The sequence below is a fragment of the Scyliorhinus canicula genome, chromosome 18 (genome assembly GCF_902713615.1).
Source record: "Scyliorhinus canicula chromosome 18, sScyCan1.1, whole genome shotgun sequence".
NCBI classification, from domain to species: Eukaryota; Metazoa; Chordata; class Chondrichthyes; order Carcharhiniformes; family Scyliorhinidae; genus Scyliorhinus; species Scyliorhinus canicula.
In genome coordinates this window covers 96,726,557-96,749,409 of record NC_052163.1, presented here as the reverse complement: position 1 = coordinate 96,749,409, position 22,853 = coordinate 96,726,557, and the positions used below count along the sequence as shown (strand labels likewise).

General features: G+C 46.1%; 1 protein-coding gene across 2 annotated transcripts in view; it reads left to right on the top strand.

Moving 5' to 3' along the window:
* Positions 1 to 20,440, top strand: part of LOC119953440 (G-protein coupled receptor 54-like) — a 52,622-nt gene extending 32,182 nt beyond the window's left edge. For both annotated transcript variants that reach the window (XM_038777734.1, XM_038777735.1), the window contains 3 exons: positions 5,167 to 5,302; positions 12,173 to 12,411; positions 16,921 to 20,440. In XM_038777734.1, coding sequence (XP_038633662.1) covers positions 5,167 to 5,302; positions 12,173 to 12,411; positions 16,921 to 17,277 — 732 coding nt within the window. In that variant the 3' untranslated portion in view covers positions 17,278 to 20,440. The remainder of the gene's footprint in view (positions 1 to 5,166; positions 5,303 to 12,172; positions 12,412 to 16,920) is intronic.
* Positions 20,441 to 22,853: the final 2,413 nt, after the last annotated feature.

Here is a 22,853-nt window from a genome sequence, read left to right as displayed (position 1 = left end):
AAGGATATTGGGAAATGCTTGGTGCACTCTAAAGCCCATCAGACATTGCACTTAATGGTCTGGCTTTCACAGGAACGCAAACAGTGCACTCCCTGGAAGGAAAGTGGGTCCTGAACAGGCCAACTTTTAAAAAGCTTTTCTCACAATGATAATGCTGCTGGCAGGCTAAATGGTGCACAGCAAATGTCCACCCTCGAGAGTACCAGCAGCATCTCTAGCAACCCCAGCAGGGCCAGGCTCAGTACTGGCTGCTACCGGGGCTGCAAATGTCTCGAGGAAGAAGAGCAATGGTGATCCAGAAAGAGACTTTTGCACTTTGGTCCACTTGCCATGTTCAGCAGTTTTATGGCCATGCAGGCTGACTGAGGTGCTTAATTGCCACTTAATTGGGCAGTTGAAGACCTCAACAGTCCGAAGGATGGGCACTTTGTGGATGCCCTGGCCACCTCCACTATATCAGGGGCGCTCTTCATGGGCTAATGAAGAGTACCTGAAAGGAGGCCTTCCCCATCTCTGGTGCCTACCTGGAGGCCACTAGGATCTATTTGGCATTCTCCCCATGCAGCAGAGGAGCCCCCTGTGGTTGGCAAAATGCCAGTGGAGATAGGAAGAGGCCCTTACTTTGCTACTTTAGGGACTCAATTAGCCTCTTGGCAGGAGGGCAGTCTGCCAACTTCTGTACCACTAACAAGATGACATAGCAGTGGAAAGACAAAGGAAATGCCACACCCGCCTTCCCTCACCATTATACACAGGCCTCCTGCCGACTTGTCCATTCCCAGAAGCAATGGCCACCCCTGTGGGAAGGGTGCCACCTGCCCTCACCAGCATGCCCCCCCCCCCCCCCCCCCATCCTTCATCAGGCCTACTTGACCGGTCCTGACTCCCCAGAGGCCGCTTACCAGACCGTGAGATGCATATTCATTGCTGGATCCGCCTCCTCCAGGTGCAGCTCCGGTAGTGGCCAACGCCTTTGGTGGGGCTGCTGAGATACCAACCCTCTGATTGGACAGCAGGTCTTTGGGGTGGGTAGTCATCCTTAATAGGGATTTAATGGGTTGCTGCTGACAAAGTGCAGTCCTGGGCCACACTGAGTGACGAAAGGGGGGATACCACTTCCCTGCCCCCACCTTTGAGCTTGCTGGCAGAACCCCTGTCATCTGGACTAAATTCAGACCCTTTACTGCTTTTGAAAATTTCTATATGGATCACATTTAGAATATTTTGGCAAGAAGTATTCTTCAATGATGATGATTTTTATTTTTGATGTAATCAATTGCAAGGAGGTTTTTTAGATTGGAGAGACACCTGAGTTTAACAAAACGTGTTATTTATATAAAGTTGCCAGGAAATGTCTAATTATTAGTCTCTCACTTAATTTTCCAGAGCTAATCAGTTGTTGTCTAACTTGTAATTTTGTGAAGATATTACTGGAGTACCTGTCAACAATGTAATAGTTTTGGAAATTTAATCAACAGACAATGAAAAAGTCAAAAATCTAGGTGACGAGATAGGTTTTCAGTCGATGTCACAGTATATGTGGAGCCAGCTAGTAATGATGAAACTGAATCACCTAAATTGAGTAATGTGATAATTAACTAGGTCTTTAAATCTGTATAACTGCTTCGCTTCATGTGTGTCACATTTTCTATGATCAACTGTGAAGAACAGACCCTGAGAAATTAGATTATTTATAGACTCCAAATGATCTGCAAAATAGAAGGATACACGTGATTAGTTAATGCTGTCAACTTGACACATAAGAGTACAGCTTATTTATGCTCTAAAAAATCTTGTGGCTTGTCCTTTATATGTAATTCCAGCCTTTAGTGGAACTATAACAAACCCAGAGTACAATGATTCTCAAATTAGTAGGTTGTGACTCCTATCCCCCAGTTTCTAGCCTCAGCTATGTTTGTGAAAGGAAGAAGAGCTATGCACATTGTAATAGCATCCTCTACTGCTTATCTGGAAAACAGCATTGGTTAGAGACAAGTCAATGCATATAGCTCTCAGCAACTTCCTTCCCCATTGAATCAGTGAACAGTTGAACATATGGAGAAAGAATGTATAAAATCTATGTTACTGTCCTTCCTTTTTAATTATCTTTGCTCCCATTTCTTTTGTTTTATTTTATTATTTTTGGTCCGTGAACTCGTAATCGGAATGCTCCCTTAAGTAGTGGACTTAGGGTGCCATCCAACGGCCACGCTGTGCCAGAAAAGCAGCTCGTGGCGGCACAGCGTGGCCAATGAAAGCTGGGAGAGCCCACTCCCAGGATCTACCTGGATCGTCATGCCTCGCAAGATCCAATGTGATCTCGCAAGACATTGCGATGTAAATCCCATCCATTGTGGGCAGGATTACTTTTTGACAAATCTGCATATTAGAGTGAGGCTAGTGTGCAGATTCCTGAAGTACCTGAGGCTTTGGGATTTATCCCCTTTGCCTCAGAGACCTCGGGCGGTTCCCACAAATGGGAACCAGACAGAATGGCACCTGTTGGGGTCTCCCAGGGGATTGGCAGCCCCACAGCCTTTGAGCATGGCAGTGTCCTGGCACTGCTGCTGCCAGATCAGCACTCTGGCAGTGCCAGATTGGCACCTTGACAGTGCCAAGCCAGCATGGACGTTGGCAGGATGCTAAGTTGGCATTGCCAAGCTGGGGGCTCCTCCCATAATGCCTTCGAGCTGGGGGAAAGGTCGGGGATCATTTCTGGGGCCTAGGAGATCGGAACGTCAGAGACAGTAATCTGGCTGACAACAGTCAGTGATTGGTTCCTGCGGGATGCTTCTGAGAGAGCTTGTCAGATGTGATTAGACCTTGAATGAAGGAGGAACTCTTTCTCTTAATTTCTCTGCTGAAGTAAAGGACTGCTTTATTGTTCTCTTTCATTGCTGATGTAAAGGACTGCTTTATTGTTCTAAAACCTGAATGCCTGGCACAACTTTACTATATAATTGAAATGACCTTGAATTAACAAAAAGAGTAGACGAGCTTGCTAGAGAAAACCCTCTCAAGCTTAGAAGGAAGAAGCATCAAAGTGATAGCTTGAACTTCTGAAAGACTTTAACCGAAATCCATTGTAGTGCATTGGCGATCGTTTACACTTATTGCTTTATCATAATTTTTCTTCCCTCTCCACCACCCTTTCTCTCTATGTGTATGTGTGTATATATGGTGAGTTGGAAAGACGGGTGTTAGGTAAGGGGTATTTTGCATTTTTGACAGTTTAATTATATTACTGTTAAATAATAAAAGGTTATTTGTGTTAAATTTTCAAATCTGTGACTGCAGTTTAGTGGGCTCAGCAAAGGTGTCGGGTGCTTTAAAATAACATCTAATTTCATTTGTATTGTGACTCCGTGTCAAGTGGGGCTGGAATTGACTGTGCACTAGCCCAGGGGGTTGTCACATCTAGTTGACCCCAGGGAAGTAGTCGTGCAGTAACTGCAATTTTCCTGAATGTCTCTGGGTTGGGGTGGGAAAAATCAACTCACATTCCTACTTCTGATCATTATCCTGTTACTACCAACTAGAAAATGGATGTTAGATGAGGACAAAATTGTGCTTTATTGCGATACCCATCATGATTGAATACCCTACCAATGCTCAGTGTCATGACACACATAAATAGTAAGTATATTCCTCGCAAATGGAAGAAACATGAATTTAATTGTTATCAGAAACTTGGAACTATGAACTAAGTTTGGATGATTTCCTCAATCCAGACAGATGAATGCATTGTTAACTAATATATAACAGTTTCTTCTCTGGTAGTAAAGCAAATGTGTCAGCAACCAACAATTTTGCAGAACATTCTTTATCTGGGAACCCTTACTTCACTGGAGCTACAAAAAGATATTGGCCTGAATTTTCAGTCCTGAGTGAGGAGTGCAGAGTCAAGAACATTTCCAACTCTGCAAACCCCATTTGGGAGAAAATGGCCTGGGTGGTTTCATTTCTGTTCTCAGGGTGCAGGTGTTAATGGAAGTCTGGCCCTCTGTTCCCAGAAAGAGTTTGGAGTCAGCAGCAAGGACTTTCGGGTATGGAGGAAGACTGTGATAAAGACCTGCCTTGATGATCTGGAACTTGATTCCAGCTGTAAAAAAGAAATAACAAAAACAGTCCTCCAGCCCACACCCCCACACACTCCTTCAACCCGCCATGCCCTTCCCATGCCTCATTCATGCCAACCCAAGCCTCCTCATGCCCCCTACACACCACCATGGCCCTCATCCCCTACATGCCACCTCATGTCCTATATACCACCTCATGTCCCTGCTCGCTGTTTCCTCTCATACCTTGCCTGCTAACCTACAACCCTCTCCCCATCAGCCATGATCCATCATTCTCTACATGCCAACCCATGCCCTTCCACCCTCCATGCCAACTCACCTAGTATCTATTATGGGAAGACCTCAGAGCCCATGCATAGATTGAATAAAACAAAGTTCTAAAGGTGGGATTTTACAGCCCTTCCCGACAGCAGGATCTTCTTATCCTGCTGAAGTTGACCCCCATGGTGGAGTCAGTGAGCATTGCAAGATGGTGTAGACTTTGGCGGGACTCGAAGATTTTGCTTGTGGCCCGTGGTGACTGCCTCTGCCACGGAAGCGACTGCCATGTGGGCAGAGGGGCTGGAAGAACCTAGTCTAAGTGTCTATTGCAAACTTTATTTTTTTAAATGGTTCTCATTCTTAAATTCACTCTGACTACATTTACATTCCTTCAACTACATAATTGTGGATAGGGTGGACAGGAAAAACTTGTCTCCCCAGCTGAGGGGTCAGTTACTAGGGGCATAGATTTAAGGTGATTGGTAGAAGGATTAGAGTAGACATGAGGACATCTGGAATTAACTGTCGAAGTTGGTGCTTGAGGCTGAAATGCTCTACCTGGATCGGCATCTGAAGTGCTGTAACCTGCAAGTGCCGGAAAGTGGGATTAAAATTAATGGCGAGTTTCTTTTTTCTCTCTTTTGCCCAGCACTGGATTGTGGGTTTGGACAAATGATTATCGGTGAATTTCAAATTTCAAGTTTGTTTAGAATAATTCACTCACTGCCTTTACTCACTCAGCATTGCACAGTTCACACAGACCCACCGGTATAAATATTTTCTGTTTGGTTTGTATTTTTCAAAACTGCACTCTGTATCTTTGCAGGTATCAGTGCAGGCAACATGCGTTACATTGACTGCAATGAGCATAGACAGGTGGTATGTGACAGTATATCCACTCAGATCCCTGAGGCAGAGAACACCCCGGGTGGCTATGGCTGTCAGTCTTGGGATATGGATTGGTAAGTGAAAATATCAAGGCCAAAAATGCTAAAAGGGCATTATTAATGGGAATATTTGGTTTGTATTTTTTCAGAGGATGCACATTCAGTCTCCATACACCAAAAAAAGATTTTCTTTACAGAAATCAATATTCTGATAACATTAACAACTGGTTCATTAATGTACTTCAGGAAAATGTAATTGACATTCCACAATTTTAACTCTACTAATTTAACAGTTAAAATTTAACTTAATTTTTTACAACCATTGCAACCAAACAAATGTGGGTGATAAATCAATCTTTTTCCCAAGTCAAACAACTTAATACAACTTGCTATTTATTCTTAACAAACGTCAACATTAACCTTCTAGATGGGGGTTAATCTTGAGAAAATGTAGAATTGAATTGCAAGATAAGATCATGGCTTAAATTTTACCTGTACTTGGAAGAGTGTGACAGCGGGTGGGAAAAGGGGTTTTCTATTTTAAGTCGGGGTGACCATTAAAAACTGCGCCGCAATCCTCTGAAAACCAAAGTTGCTGATGCGGGGGGCTGAATCAGAGCCCACCCCGCCACTGCAATGTTGTGGCATCTGCTCCTTGCATTTTCTTGTAAGAGGCTCACAATAAGGCAGAAGAAGCCACTCTTGGGTCCGGTGGCTTCCACTCTGTTTTTCCCACCCGCTATGCGACTCTGCCAAATAATGAGAAATCTCTGCCCTTTCGTGTTTCAAAAGTCGGGGCACCATTTCTAAAGGCCATTCCAGTGCAAAGATGCAAAGATGTACACCAGGGACCCCCACACCCCCATTCCCCCTCCCATCCGCCCCTGGCCCCCATGAACCCCCTCTGCACTAGGGGCAGTGCCCAAGCATTACCAGGGGGCAGTGTATAGGTAGTGCCCGGGCATCACCCTCTCCCTCCTAAGCAATGCACTCACCTGAGCTCCTCTGGGAGATTTACTTGCAGGGTTCATGTCGTGGTAGACCAGTCGTAATTCATGGCCCTTATGCTGACATGAATGGATTTCCTTACGGGGGCGGGATGATTCAAACGTTGAAGCCTGATAATGATGTGTAAATGTATTATAATAATGTTCCCGATGTTGAACACCGGGATTTCTGTTAAGCACCGGCAGGACACAGGGATATCTGTGTCACGCTTTTACATTGGCGCAGGAATAAAACCATGGGGCTGGATTCTCCTCCGTTCCTGAGTCTAAGTGCTGACGCCAACAGAGGATCCGTGGAGTTCCATGTCAGAAAAAGCAACGCCACACCCGCACCGATTCCACTATGGGTGAGGGGCTAGCACCGGCACCGCGTGGAACACCAGCAGAACACACAAAAAATGGTGTGGGAATCGCTGGGTCCGTGATGGCCACTAGCTGGACTAACAAACTACAGCCGCACTCACACTATATACCCCCCACATACACACAGATTGCCGTGGAAAGGTTGTGCTGGACCACCCATACAGCTATGGGTTGGCTGGAACTAGAAGGCACCCAGGGCACTGATGCTAACTCAGGATCCAATGGATCGATAGGGTCTGTCATAATATACATACAGGTATATGATGGTGCACAGACAGGCAGTGATTGGCACACAGGATGATCAGTGAACACAGAACACAGCAGCCAATCACCAGACAGGACACGACCACTATAAAGCCAGAGGACATTAGTTTTCCCGCTCTCTCGGGATCCAGCCTCTGAGACAGTCAGAGCTCGTGAGCAACAACTAGAACAAACACCATGTGGTAGTAAGATAGTCTGGTCAGGTTAGCCTCAGGTCTCCAGTCAAGTCAGCATAGTGTCAACCCACAGTTAAAGCATATATGATAGTTAAGAGTTCAATAAATTCGAGTTGCATTTCTTCAAGTGTTGGAAGCCTGTCTCTCTCACCACTGCAGTAAACACAGTCCTCGCAGACCCAGCTTACCCAACACATCAGGGTCTCGATCACCCTGGCATCATCTCCGCCTCAGAGGTGTTCCACCGCATAATGGAACAAATGATGGAGGGCATCGAGGGGATGCGAGTGTACGTCGATGATATCATTATCTGGTCCACAACTCCTCAGGAGCACATCAATTGCCTCAAGCGAGTGTTCCACAGGATCCATGAGCATGGCCTCCGACTCAATAGAGCCAACTGCTCGTTCGGTCAAGCAGAAATAAAATTCCTTGGCGACCACATTTCGCAGTTTGGTGTGCAGCCAGATGCAGACAAGGTGTCGGCGATCAACGCCATGAAGACACCGGAGGGCAAGAAGGCGGTCCTCCGCTTCCTAGGGATGGTCAACTTCCTTGGGAAGTTTATCCCCAACCTTGCATCACACACCACAGCTCTCCGCAATCTCGTAAAAAAAACTACGGACTTCCAGTGGCTTCCCGCTCATGAGCAAGAGTGGCGTGAGCACAGGGCGAAACTCACCAAGGCCCCGGTGCTGGTGTTTTTTGACCCCGCCAAGGAGACAAAGATCTCCACCGACGCGAGCTAGGCTGGCATTAGGGCAGTACTCCTCCAGCGGGACGACTCCTCCTCCTGGGCCCCAGTCGCATATGCCTCTAGAGCCATGACACCCACTGAGCAACGATATGCTCAGATTGAAAAAGAATGCCTGGGCCTCCTCACGGGGATTGACAAATTCCATGATTATGTGCATGGCCTCCCCAAATTCACGGTCGAGATGGACCACAGGCCATTGGTTCACATCATCCAAAAAGACCTCAATGACATGATGCCACAGCTACAACGTATCCTCCTCAAACTCCACCGCTACGATTTCGACCTGGTCTACACCCCGGGCAAAGAGCTCATTGTGGCCGACGCACTCGCTAGATCCATCACCACGCCGTGTGAGCAGTCGGACTTTGTCTGTCAGCTGGACGCGCAGGTGAAGTTTTGTGCCTCCAACTTTCTGGCCACTGATGAAAGGGTCGTGCAAATTTGTCAGGAGATGGCCAGGGATCCTTTACTCCAGCGGGTCATGCAACATCTCACGGATGGTTGGCAAAAGGGCAGTGCCCCCAGTTTTATAATGTAAAGGACGATCTAGCGGTAGTGGACGGCATACTAATGATGTTGGACAGAATAGTAATCCCACAGAGCATGTGAGAGCTGGTCCTTGGCCAAATCCACGAGGGTCACCTGGGTGTTGAAATGTGTCTCGCCGTTGAGCCCGAGAGGCAGTATATTGGCCAGGCATCAGCCAAGATATCGCCAACATGGTCCTCAATTGCCCAACGTGTCAAAGGTTCCAGCCAGCTCAGCCTAAAAAGACTCCACAGCCGCATGAACTGGTGTCCCCCCCATGGTCCAAAGTTGGTGTTGACCTCTTTTATGCCAAGGGCCGAGACTATGTCCTCCTTGTGGATTACTTTTCCAACTACCCCGAGGTGGTTAGACTGACTGACCTCACCTCAGCAACAGCAATCAAGGCATGCAAGGAGACTTTTGCCCGGCATGGCATTCCACTCACAGTTATTACTGACAATGGCCCTTGCTTCTTCAGCCAGGAGTGGACGGATTTTGCCCGGCTGTACAATTTTAGGCACGTCACATCAAGCCCCCACTACCCCCAGTCGAATGGGAAGGCTGAAAAAGGGGTCCATATCGTTAAAAGACTGTTGTGCAAAGCTGTTGACTCGGGTTCGGATTTCAACCTGGCGCTGTTAGCCTACAGGGCAACTCCTTTGTCCCCAGCGCAGCTCCTAATGAACCACAAACTGTGGACGATGGTGCCGGCTATCCACATTCCGGACCTTGACAATTTTCCGGTCCTACAGAGGATGCAACAGTCTCGAGCCCAATGCAAGTCGGCGTACGGTGCCCACGCCACAGATCTTCCTGCTCTGGTCCCTGCTGACCGAGTTCGTGTTCAGCTACCTGACGGTGGCTGGTCTGCCACAGCTGTGATGATTAAGCAAGTGGCCCCGGGATCGTTCCTCGTTCGCATGGCTGATGGCTCCTTTCTTTGGCGTAATAGGCGGGCACTGTGGCTACTTCCATGCCCGCCACCTGACCGTGATGTCCCGCCTCGCATGCTGGTTCCTCAGGACGCGCCCTTCCACGAGGCCACCGATCTGTCAGTTATTCTACCGACCTCTACATTGGAGGCAGTTCTGCCCATTCAAGTGCAGGCGGCCGCTGACCCACCCTTGAGGCGGTGAACCAGAATTCGTCGCCCGCCACAGAGACTGAGTTTATAGACTGAATGTTGCATTACCTTATGATCCGTTTACACATCTGTACATATTGTTTTTTCCTAATTTGTTATCTGCCCTCTATCTGCACTAGACACCTTCCCATGTAAATACGTTCACATACTTTTTATATAGTCAGGCTCCTGTATACACACACACTCACTATTTATTGACCTGCACACATTTTTTTCAAAAAAGGGGGGGAGGTGTCATAATATACATCCAGGTATATGATGGTGCACAGACAGGCAGTGATTGACACACAGGATGACCAGTGAACACACAGAACACAGCTACAATCACCAGACAGGACACGACCACTATAAAACCAGAGGGCACTAGTTTTCCCACTCTCTCGGGATCCAGCCTCTGAGACAGTCAGAGCTCGTGAGCAACAACTAGAACATGCACCATGTAGTAGTAAGATAGTCTGGTCAGGTTAGCCTCAGGTCTCCAGTCAAGTCAGCATAGTGTCAACCCACAGTTAAAGCATGTATGATAGTTAAGAGTTCAATAAATTCGAGTTGCATTTCTTCAAGTGTTGGAAGCCTGTCTCTCTCACCACTGCAGTAAACGCAGTCCTCGCAGACCCAGCTTAATCAACACATCAGGGTCTCGATCACCCTTATCGATTCTGGCCAATTAGGGGCAGGTACCTCGATGGCTGGGTTAGTCTAGTTACCATTGTCCCAAGCACATATGCCTTTCGAAATAAGGGGAACCGGCGCCGTGAGTCTGCTACTGTTGCTATTCCTTGATTTGAGTCTATTGTTCTCGGGAAATCGGTGATTGACCTTTAGCACAATAAAAAGGGGCTGTGTACTATCTGTGTCTCAACTTGGGACCACAATTCCCATTATCCTTCGTGGGCAGCCATTTTAGATGGCCACACATGCTCTTTAAGACACTCTATAAAGAAAGCGGCTGTGAAAAAAGCGGCTGAAATCCGTCGGGGAGTGGAAAGGTCACCGTGGGGACGGCAAGAAAAGTGGAAGCTGGGGCACCAGGGGAGGCTGCATTGCCCACGTCTGAAGAAATGACTAAGGCGATAGCTGTGGAACTCGAAAGGCAGTTCACAAAACACATGGAGGTGATGAGGAAGGAGATGGGAGCAGTATTGAAAGTGCTGGTGGAGGAGGCGATTGCCCCAGTGAGGGCTGCGGTATTGAGCGCAGTGGCAGAGGTGTGGAGCAAGGTGAGGTGCTGAAAGAAGTGGAAGAGACATTATTGCAGCACAGTGATCAACTTACCTCGATGGGGAAGGAGATGCGGAAGGTGATAGAGATCAACAAGGGTCTGCGAGCCAAAATGGCCGAAAACAGATCCAGGCGACAGAATCTGAGGATCGTGGGTCTGCCCGAAAGGAGTGGAAGGCCCGAGGCCGACTGAGTATTTTGCCACGATGTTGGCGAAGCTATTGGGGGAGGGGAATGATCCCTCCCGATATGAACTGGATCAGGCTCATCGGTCGTGGAGGCCTGTACCAAAGGAGAGTGAGCCGCCAAGAGTAGTGACTATGTGTTTTCGTAGGTGCAGTGTGAAGGAGAAGGTCCTGTGCTGGGCAAAGCAGAAGCGGGTGGTGCAGTGGGCTGGAGCTGGTATCCGCATATATCAGGATTTTACGGTGGAGCTGGCGAGGAGGAGAAGAAGGCACTGTACATCAGTAAGGTGTAGTGCAGCATAGTATACCCAGCTAAGTTGAGGGTGACCTACAAATCCAAGGACTTTTATTTTGGGATGGCGGAAGCAGTGGAGGAGTTTGCGAAGGCAGAAGGACTGTGGCTGAATTGAGAAATGGTCATGTACCGATGTAGCCTCATGTAACTGTATTTTTTCACTGCGTGCTGGTGTATGTGCTAAATGAGCCAACGTATATTTGGACAAGGGAAGTGATGGGACTTTCACTTGCAATGAGAGTTCTTTGGGGCTTGTGTGTGTATACGGGGTTTGTGTACTAAAGAGGATTTCTTGGTTTTCCTGGGACCCGGCAAGGGGGAAAGAGACCCGGGCAGGGTCTCCACGCTGGCAGGTTTAAGCTGGCCAGTGAATGGGAGTGAGGTGGGGGGAGGGGCTGCAGCCATCGGAGCCTGTCAGAACAGGTTCCGAGGTGAGTCTAGCCAGGGTGGAAAGTTCGGGGGAAGGAACAGAGGTTGGGGGGAGGAGTTTTATAAGAGGAAGTGGGGAGGAGTCGGGGAGGGGGAATTTACAATTCATGGGTGTCATTTATGGTACTCTTTCGGGGATTGGATGGCATTGAATGTTAGGGGGGGGATGGACACTATAGGGCAATGGTGACCATAGGCGATTCATGATTCCTTTTTCATTTGTTTTTCCTTTATTTTTCCTACCGTGGGAGGGTTTGTTTTATTTGATGCTTATATTGTCAAGTGGGCCGTTGTTTGGGGTGGTGGGAGGATGGGATCGTTGTTGTTGATAAGGGGATTGACTTTGTATTGGTTACCGTTTACTACTTGTTGGTGGGGTGTAAATTCTGAAGAAAATGTGAAAATGGAGAATAAAAATATATTACAAAAAAAAAGACACTCTATAAAGTTCACCTCTGTGAAGAAATTTTTAGTCAACTCTTCCTAATCTTTCCTTCTTTGGATTTTTTTGAAAATTGAAAACTGTAAAATGAGGTATAAATTATACTTTTATATTACTCTTCTAATCTACTGCAGGGTCTTTTATTGTGTCCATACCGGTGGCTTTGTATCAGAAGATTCAAAACGGATACTGGTTTGGGCCCCAGGTCTACTGCAGCGAATCTTTCCCTTCAGCTTCACATGAGAAGGTCTTCATTCTACATAACTTCTTAGCTGTCTATCTTCTCCCATTGATCACGATCTGTGTGTCTTATACTGCCATGCTGCATCAAATGGGGCGGCCAGCTGTGGAACCCATTGACAATAACTACCAGGTAGAATTTATTTATGTGTACTCCATTAATTTAAAGGAAACCTCCCGTGCCAGAGGAAATTGACTAGTTGAGCTAAATTATATTTTTTGGATAAATCTTTACTTGTAAATATTTTCCCAAGTGATCAAGTGAATAAATATGCCAATACATGACACAACAAAGAAATAAAGCATTTGCTAAAGTGCATGAAGCTGCTTAGAGAAAATTCCTGCTTTTCGTTTGGACATCAATTGCATTGAGAGTGAGAGGAAGAATCTGAATGATGGAAGGGAATCAAGGAGAAAGAGGAGGAATTAGAAAGAGTGCAAAATCGGATGGGATGGAGGAAGGAAGGAAAAGTGAACAAAATAGTTTGCTTTTTTCATGTAATGCTCACAGAAATTATTTTCTTTAAACTCATACTGATGAATATTATTTTTAGTTCAGTTAGAGAAATATACATAATTATGGCCTAGATTTGCACATCACAATAATTTTAACACTTACAGTAGCTAATTAGAATAAGTGATTCAAATTCACTATCAGAGCATCTAGGTTAAAGGTCCTTGAGTCCTATCCCACTCTAAAATTAAATCAGAAATATTTCATTTTGTTACAGTTCCACTTTTGCTGCAGTTCTCAAAGGATCAGTTTTGACTAAGGATAAAATGAGTTGCTTCAAAAAATTTTTTTAAATCTAGTTAATCATCAGCAACATAAATTTACACTTTATTCAACAGTCTCTGTAACAGGCATGTGGTTCTTTCCACCTAATTCTTCTTTCTGTGCACTGGCTGCCCAATTTTATTCCAAACTTACTCAACGAGTTACAAAACATAAATAATCCGGAGAACATGCTCCCCAACTCAGTTTTACAGTCTGTACAGGCTTTTTCCCCGTTTTCACCCCATTCCCCCCATCCCCCACGACGAACAACTTCTCGAGCATAGTTGCGAACAGTCCCCACTTTGCCTCAAAGCCCTCTGCTGAGCCACTCAGTTCATACTTGATTTTCTCCAACCAGAGGAAGTCATACAGGTCCTCTAGCCAGGCCACCACCCCTGTCGGCGTTGCCGACCGCCACTCCAATAAAATTCTCCGCCAGGCAATCCGAAAAGGCAAAGGCCACGACATCGGCCTTCCTCCCCTCCTTCCGCTCCGGCTTCTCCGATATCCCAAAGATCGCTACCATAGGCACCTCTAGCCAGCGTGGCAAATGGTCCAAAATTACTATCCCTGCGTACTCTGCCCCCACCATTCCCACCAGTACCTCACGGCTCATCACAAAAAAGTCAATTCTGGAGTATAGCTTATATACGTGCAAGAAGAAGGAGTACTCTTCCCGCCCCTCCCGAATTCTTAAAATGCCACGGGTCGACCATGCCCATCCTTTCCATAAATCCTCCCAGCTCCTTCGCCATCCGCAACCTTTCCATTGACCTGGGGCTCAACCTGTCCACCCTCGGCTCCAACGCACAGTTAAAATCTCCACCCACAATCAACTGAAGCATGGCCAATTCTGGAATCGCTCCCAACAACCACCTCACAAACCCCAAATCATCCCAATTTGGTGCGTATACATTCACCAACACCACCAGCATCTGTTTCAACAGCCCACTCACCATCACATATCTCCCACCTGGGTCCCTCACCTCCTTCGCGCTCACAAACCCCATCTTTTTACTCAAAAAAATGGCCACCCCCTGACTTTGAGTCAAATCCCGAGTGGAATACCTGACCCAACCATCCCTTTCTCAACCTGACCTGGTCTTTCACGCAGAGGTGCGTCTCCTGTAAATAGACCACCCCCGCCTTCAAACTTGTAAGGTGCACAAAGACCCGAGATCTCTTCACCCGCCCATTCAGCACTTGCACGTTCTACGTTATAACCCTTACCAGAGGCGTATGCCTTCATTCCCTTCAACTGTCTGCCAACTTCCTCTTTCGGCTCCCTCCCCTTTAAGTTTTACCTGTACCGGGCCCATCCAACATGGCCCCCTTCTCCGCCCCTGACCACGCTTCTTCTCCAGCCCTGCCACATCGCATCTCCCCCCCACCCTGCCCACCTCTCTCTCCCTCCCACTTGCTCCTTCCCCTCTCCCTCCTCCCTTGGCCATCCCTTGTGGCTGTCTCCCCTACCTAATTTCCATTCACCAGCATTACCTGCCAGCATGGCAACTCCTGCCTGAAGGCTCCTCCTACTAACCCCTCCACCCCTCCTACCACCCTCTCCTCTTTGATCTGTGTAAAAGGCTCCTTGTGGACCTCCCCAACCCCCACCTCCATCCAAACAAAGATACATCCAAAACCACAGGTTGGATCCTCCAAAAAGAAAACCACCGCCACAGGCAGCAAGAGAGGGTGGGGAGGGGGGGGGGGGGGGGGGGGGCGCACAGCTGTTCCCTTGCAAACCTATTACCCCTGCAACAAATAGTCGACCCAACAAGATCCCTCCACCTGGAATGAAGCAGAATCCCCCCTCCCCCACCCTCCTTCCCCCACTCTACACGTATCCTCTGAACTCCACATTGCCGGCTCCCAATAAAGTTCAGGGCCGGGATTCTCTGAAATTGCAGCTAAATGTTGACACCGATGTAAACACCGGAGTGGAACCATGTCGGCAGGAACTCGGCCATGTCGACCGCGGAGAATTGTCACGGGGGCCTCTTTCAATGGCCCCCGACCGGCGCCACGTCGACCGTGCACGTGACTGGAACCGAAGCTCCGGTCGCTGGAGAATTGCATACTGGCGTCGGACCAGCGTCGCCGACGTCCCGGCGCCAACTCTGATTCTCTGAGCTGGTGCGGGCTCTGAGAATCCTGGCCCCGCTCTCCCCCAGTTTGCGCTCTTTAATGAAGTCATTGGCCGTCTCTGGGGTTTCAAAGTAATATTTCCAGCCTTCATAGGTCACGCACAGTTTTGCCGGGTACAACACCCCGAACCTGATCTGACGTTGATAAAGCACCACCTTGGCCCTGTTAAATCTTGCACGCCGTTTTGCCAGTTCATCTCCAATGTCCGGGTATATTTGGACTTTGCCCTCCTCCCATTCACAATTCCGTTTCTCCCTGGACCACTGCAGGATCTTTTCCTTTTCCACAAACTCCACAAGACTCGTGGAGTCTTACGATCACCACCCGCGGCGGCTCCCCTGCTCTTAGCTGCTGTCTTAGAGACCTGTGCACTCTATCCACCTCTGGGGCCTTGTCCAGTACCTCGCTGCCACCAGCCCTGCCAAAATACTCGAGACGTACCTCATGGCACTCGTGCCTTCCACTCCTTCAGGCAGGCCGACGATGCATAGGTTCTGTCTTCTCGACCTGTTCTCTTGCTCTTCCACCTTTGCTCTTAACGTTTGTAAAGGTCTCCCAAGAGGCTGACCTCCACCTCCAATGCCCCACCTGATCACCATGGTCCGACATCACCCTCTCCATCTCCCTGATCTGCGACCCCCGTGCCTCCAAACACTTCTCAACCCTTTCATCGAACCCTTCGGAGTGCCACAGCCCCTTCAATGGCCTTCGATCGGTCCTTCTGTATCTCTTTTCTTTGTTGGCGGAACGCTTCCCTGATGAAGGCTATCAACTGCTCCATCTGGGGCTTCCCAACCTGCACTGGCCCTTCCCTCTCCACCATCTTTCCAATAGCTGCTGCACAACAAGTCTCTTCCAGCTCCTTGGCCTGGTCTTTCACCTTCTGCTAGGTCTGGCAACCAGCAGACATGCCACACCCGGGGGGGGGGGCTGTGCTTCTCCTCCAACTTTCAACTGCATTTTCCCATCAAAACTTCTCCCGTTTTCAGCCGCAAAGAGCTTTTTTCTAACCCTTCGAGCAAGAGCTGCCCTGTGTGCGAACACTCACACCATGGCTGTCACCGGAAGACCTGCTTGCTGCCTCTTGTCCAGCTTGGACCAACTCCCTTTAACCCATCTCCCATGTTTACTGACCTACGCTGCTTCCCAGTTAAGCAACTCCTCAATCCTAAAATGCTCACCCTTGTTTTCAAATCCTCCCCATGGTTTCACCCCACCCTAACTCTTTAATCTCCTCCAACCCTATAATTCTCTGAGACATCTGCGCTCCTCCAAACCTGGTCTCTTGAGCATCCAAAATTGCAACTGTATCTTTATCTGCTAAGGCCCTAAGTTCTGGAATTCACTGCTTAATTCTCTCTGCACCTCTGCTTCTTTTTCCACCTTTTAGACAGCCCCTAAAGCCTACTTTTTTGACTCAGCCTTTGGCCATCTACCCTAATATTTTATGTGGCTTAAGGTTAATTTTTTTGTTTGATATTGTTCCTTAAGGCATTTTACAGGGTTAAAGGTGTTATATAAAGTTGTTATTATTGTTGTGGATTAAAGGGGTGGCGAACGCTGTCTTGCAGACAACAGGCCAAAGGGACATGGAAGAATGAATGAACCAACTCAGAGTTTTGCTGGGCTGCCTTTGAGAGGTCAGGGAATATTTGTGCAGAATCCCATGCTTTCATATGTTTTCATGTTCTGATCACAGACAACTGTATTTTGCAGGTGCAACTTCTTGCTGAAAGATCAGAGGCCATGCGCACAAAGATCTCCAGGATGTTGGCAGTTATGGTCCTTCTCTTTGCTATCTGCTGGGGTCCCATCCAGTTATACATCCTTTTCCAATCTTTCCTTCCAAACTTTAACAGGAATTACTACACATACAAAGTCAAGATCTGGGCCCATTGCATGTCCTACACAAATTCCTCCATCAATCCCATAATATATGCATTTATGGGAGACAACTTCAGAAAATCGTTCAAGAAGGCATTCCCATTCATCTTCAAACAAAGAGTTGGGAACACAAACAGTGGAAATGCTGCTGGCAACACAGAAATGCATTTTGTTTCATCTGGAACATAAGAAAATTGCGCATTTTGAGATGTGTTACTTTAATATTGGAAATATTTCAGTTGATTCAGGAGGATATAATGTGATAGGGAGAGTTCATATCAAATGTATCTTAACATTCTATTCTATTTGGTTAAGTGCCAGGCAACCATTAACTGAGCCTTTCAAACTTCAATTTAATGGGTGAGTCGTTGATCCTACACAACCTGGAATGACATCAACACCAACCTGTTTACAAATAAAAGACTTATCATTCATACCTTGATGGATTTTGAAAGACTTATTGTATAGGCCCTTGCAGCCTGGCATCCCTGGTGGCTTTGGGAATAAATGTCTCATACCATGTATAACTGAGGTATTAAATACAGGAAGGCCCTTGGATTCATTCCAGGACTTTGCTGAGGTAGATGGCATCTGTCAGGTTCATCATGAGAGTTTGCCTTAGGACCCCTGGTCTTTGAACTCTTGATGCTATCCACTGGATTAGGCATATGACTGATGTCCCTTGTAGTCCAACAGCCTACTGACACCTATGCTCTTAGTGCCTCCAGCTGAAGGTAATGAGCATCACGGGTAGTAAGGCACATAAATCTTTTGACTCTTGTGGGATTTTGAACCTACGTCATCATTTTGGGCGTAAAATCCTGGCCTATGTCTTTTTCAACCCCAGATCTTCAATGTGCAGTAAATACAAACCACTCCACTGATGTCTAAGGGATTTTGCGTGCCCTGCTCCCTACGCCACCGGGGAATGCGCTGCAAAGTGTTGCCATTGGAGGACTGGAAGATTCCGCTGGTGGGAAAGCCGGAAGTTCAGGCTGAATCGTCAGTAAAGTGCCATGCATGTCACGCAGTTCCATACAGCCTATCCTACACCCTCCCAAACAAATAATTCAAGAGACAGCTTCAGGATTTGATGAGAAATAAAGTGGTGATAACTTTGCAGGTCAAGAAGAAAGAAGGATATTTAATTTATGTGCACCCCTTATGACCTCAGAACATCCAAAGCACGTCACAGAAAATTAAATATTCTTAAATTATAGTCATAGTTATGATTAGAAAATATTTCCTCTCCTGATCTCTATCCATTTTGTATGTGTCATTTTGTCCATAGCAAGGTCCCACAAACAGTAATGTGATAATGACCTGAGCAGCTGATTTAATGATGTTGGTTAAAGACCCCAAACACTGGGCAGCACGGTGGCGCAGTGGTTAGCAATGCTGTCTCACGGCGCCAAAATCCCAGGTTCGATCCCGGCTCTGGGTCACTGTCCTTGTGGACAGTAGCGGCTGTGTTTGCGTGCATTTTCGCCCCAACAACATAAAGATGTACATGGTAAGTGGATTGGCCACGCTAAACTTGCCCTTCAATTGGAAAAAATGAATAGGGTACTCTAAATTTTAAAAAAGACCCCAAACACCAGAAATCTCAGGTCCTTTTTCAGATTGTGGGTTTCCTCCGGGTACTCCGGTTTCCTCCCACAAGTCCCGAAAGATGTGCTGTTAGGTAATTTGGACATTCTGAATTCTCCCTCCATGTACCCAAACAGGCGATGGAATGTGGCGACTAGGGGCTTTCCACAGTAAATTCATTGCAGTGTTAATGTCTACCTGTGGCAATAAAAGATTATTAATGAAAAGATACTGTCAGGGGATCTTTTGCAACTGCTTGAAAGGGTAAGCAGACTCTCAGTTTAACATCTCATCTGCACCCTTCGTAATGAAGTACCAGCCTGGATGATCATAATTTTCTGTCTCGGAGGCAAGAGTGCTACTTACTCTCTGAGCCATGCCTAACATGTACAAAACAGTTGTGTCCTTTCTTTGTCTATAAAAGAAAATCACTAGTTATATTTAATATATGTGTATCTTGGTATATGTTGTGTTCGGTGCAATAATAGACAAGAAGCATGATTTTTGTGTTAATCTTGCAAATATATTCACTGGACGTTTTGTTGCATAACATGATTCAGAGATTAAAAGGGGTTTTAAAATCTCTAGTTGCAGGTTCAATGCATTCTAAAGTGAAGTAAATTATGGCTCAAATAGAAAAAATAGCTGTCTTACTGACCAATGCCGGCTTGAAGGATTCAAGATTCCATTGTTGAAAATTGTTGAGTTATCTGACCCAATTCAAGCTGGCAGTAAAATTCTCTAAAAGCCTTTGTGCGAATAGCTAAGAAGGGGTAAGTTCAGGAAGTGTTTCCTCTTCTGATCTCTGTCCATTGTTTGTGGATGTCAGATAGAGCAAGGATCAGATTTACTATGATACCCTTGTGCACCCGGTCAACTAGACTGCCTGTCTTTCAAAATGTCTGGTGGCTATTCGTAGTATAACCAGAGAATTATGGAAATGAGTCACCATAGAGTTAGATATTGCACCTACAGTCTCAATTTCTCACAGAATCATAAGATTTTACAGCACAGGAGGTCATGTGACCTATCATGCCTGTGGAATTTCTTTTAAAGAACTATCCATTTAGTTCACTCCCCCACCCTTACCCTTTTTCAAATTTGGTCTTGCCTGAACTTAAAGGATACATAGGTAAATAAGTATATTGGCAGCATTGAATGATGGATATCTTTGATGAGGAAAACCTGCAACTGGAAGGATTTTATCTGTGACTGAGGTAACAATAATGATATTATTAGGATGCCAGCTTCAATCTGTTCTTTGTGAATGTTTTCCATTTTTCAAACAGTAAGAAACATTGTAAATATTTATAATATGGAAAACTTTTTCTGCACTGCATGCAATTGGCTCAATTAACTTTCCAAGTTATGTTGTATTGTAGTTGGGGATATCTAGGCTGTTTTGCTCATTATTTGATTATAATTTCAATGATTGTGCAAGTTACACAATGTAAAGAAAACCTAGCTTTTAATTCGTTCAGTACAGTAATATCCTTTTATAAATAATTTTAGCTAGTGAATAAAATCATATGCTGAATATGTTTTACAATTTTTTATGTTTAGATATGTGCCATGCGGTGAAAAAATATATTTGTGATTTAAGATGCCCAGGTTCACCCCACTAAATTAATACTAAAACACATTGAGCTAGAATTATCTGTGCCAGGGAGAAAATGTGAGTTCACATGATGCAGTAAGTTCAAAGGGTGGTCTTCTTGTTTAAAGCATGTCCCACTTACAAATCATTAAGAGGATACAGTATTAACAATCTTTACATTACAATTGCCTCATGTAAATATCTGACATGAAAATATTTGTGTTAAGTGAATAGTAATGGAAAATTCAAATTTTATCTCAGGCTTATCTTGAATGTGTCAACACCTTTGGTAAAAATAGCAGAGAAATGTTTTATGAACTTGTTAGGTTCATGTTAACCAATATGGATAACACTAATTTTAGGCTAAGATTTTTATAATGAGTCACTCGTAGACAGGGAACACCTTGTTGTCCATCTTACTTCATCCAACCAGAACAACCGTAAACTCTCTCCATTGCGCCATTAAATCAGTTCTTAAATGATTCTGGAGTTTTCATTTCTAGCGCTAAATTTACTCTAAAGATGATCGATATCTATTTAAGAATGGAATTGAAGGGCGGCAAGGTGGCAAGCACTGCTGCCTACAGCGCTGAGGGCCCGAGTTCGATCTCGGCTCCGGGTCACTGTCTGTGTGGTGTTTGCACATTCTCCCCATGTCTGCGTGGGTTTCACCCCCACAACCCAAAGATGTGCAGGTTAGGTGGATTGCCAATGCTAAATTGCCCCTTAATTGGAAAAAAAATAATTGGGTACTCTAAATGTATTTTTTTTTAAATGGAATTGAAAGCTACCAGGATAGGCATCAATAAGAAAATATAATCTGAAACATAGAGATGAATTTACCAGGCCTTCTGATGGTGGGCTTGGGGGGTTGGGAAAATATTGTGGAGCCGCATCTGGATGGCTTCCCAGTGCATTCCTCTTGCCAGGGAACTATCCCGGGGCAGGCTGGGTAGTAGATCAGCTGTCTACCCCACAAGGGTAAACAGCCAATTAACGTTGTTAATTCCCCAATTAGGGGCGATCTTGTGGCCACATAAACCTTTTGTCTACAAAGATCACCAGCTTAGTGAAGGCAGCCTCTTTGTGGAAGGCAAGGGTACCATCAGAACCAGAGGAGCCATGCCCCAATGACGAGGCCACAGATCAGAGCGACCGCACCTATGTCCAAATGAGCCACCCAAAGGGGCTCCTTCTAATTGATGGAGTCTACCAACTTTGCCCATCAGAATTTTTAATTTAAATGTATGCCTCTGAAGGTGTCTCCAAAATGGTTGCCAAGTTGCCTCAGTAGTGCACACCCAGTGAGGCTGCTGAGGCTCCAGAACTGCCAGTCCTCCGATTGGGCCGCTGCAAGGGAGCCCTTAGTAGAGCAGCAAGCATATTGGCAGACAATTAGGAAGCCACTTCCTGGATAATTGCTGAGCATGTTGCTGAAACTCAGGATTAATAATTTGTGAAATGCAACTTGTCAAAATTTATATTAATGATTTAGACTTTGGAATGAAAACATAGATAGATAGATAGATAGATAGAACATATAGTGCAGAAGGAGGCCATTCAGCCCATCAAGTCTGCACCGACCCACCTAAGCCCTCACTTCCACCCCATCCCCACAACCCAACAACCCCCCCTAACCCTTTTTGGTCACTAAGGGCAATTTATCATGGCCAATCCACCTAACCTGCATGTCTTTGGACTGTGGGAGGAAACCGGAGCACCTGGAGGAAACCCACGCAGACACAGGGAGAACGTGCAGACTCCGCACAGACAGTGACCCAGCAGGGAATCGAACCTGGGACCCTGGCGCTGTGAAGCCACAGGGCTATCCACTTGTGCTACGGTGCATGATTTCTAAATTTGTAGATGACACCCAAATTGTGAGTTAACAATAATGAGGAACACTGCAACAACTGACAAGAAGATGTTCATAAACATGGAAATAATTGGAACATTAGTTTAAATATGGATAAATGTAAGGTGCATTTTGGCAAGAAAAATAAGGGGTGAGATTCTCTGGCCACCTTTTCTTTAAAAATATTTTTATTCTCCTTTTTCACATTTTCTCCCGAATTTACACCCACCAACAACAAACAATAATCAGCAACAAATATGTCAAACCCCATAACAATAACAACGATCCCATCCTCCCACCAACCCTCAAACATCAGCCCGCACATTTACATAAACAAATGACAAAAAGGAATCAGGGATTACCCATAGTCATCCTTAATATACACAGCCCCCTCCCCCCCAACCCTTGCACCCATCTCCCCCCAACTAATGTTCGATGTTATCCAGTTCTTGAAAGTGCATAATAAATAGTGCCACTCCCAATCGCATCCTTTATCTCCTGCTCCACTATTGCTCCTTCTAATGTAGCCCTGTCCCCCTCCCCTAGCCTCGGGTACTCCTACCCATCTAGAAATTCCTGCATCTCATGGTCTCCCCCGAGTGGCTCTGACCTGTACAACCTCTCGTAAAACTCCTCAAAAACGTTGTTAATCAGCTACGGAGCCACCACCAACTTCCCTGCCCTATCCCTTACCTGAATAATTTCCCTTGCCGCTGCCTCCCT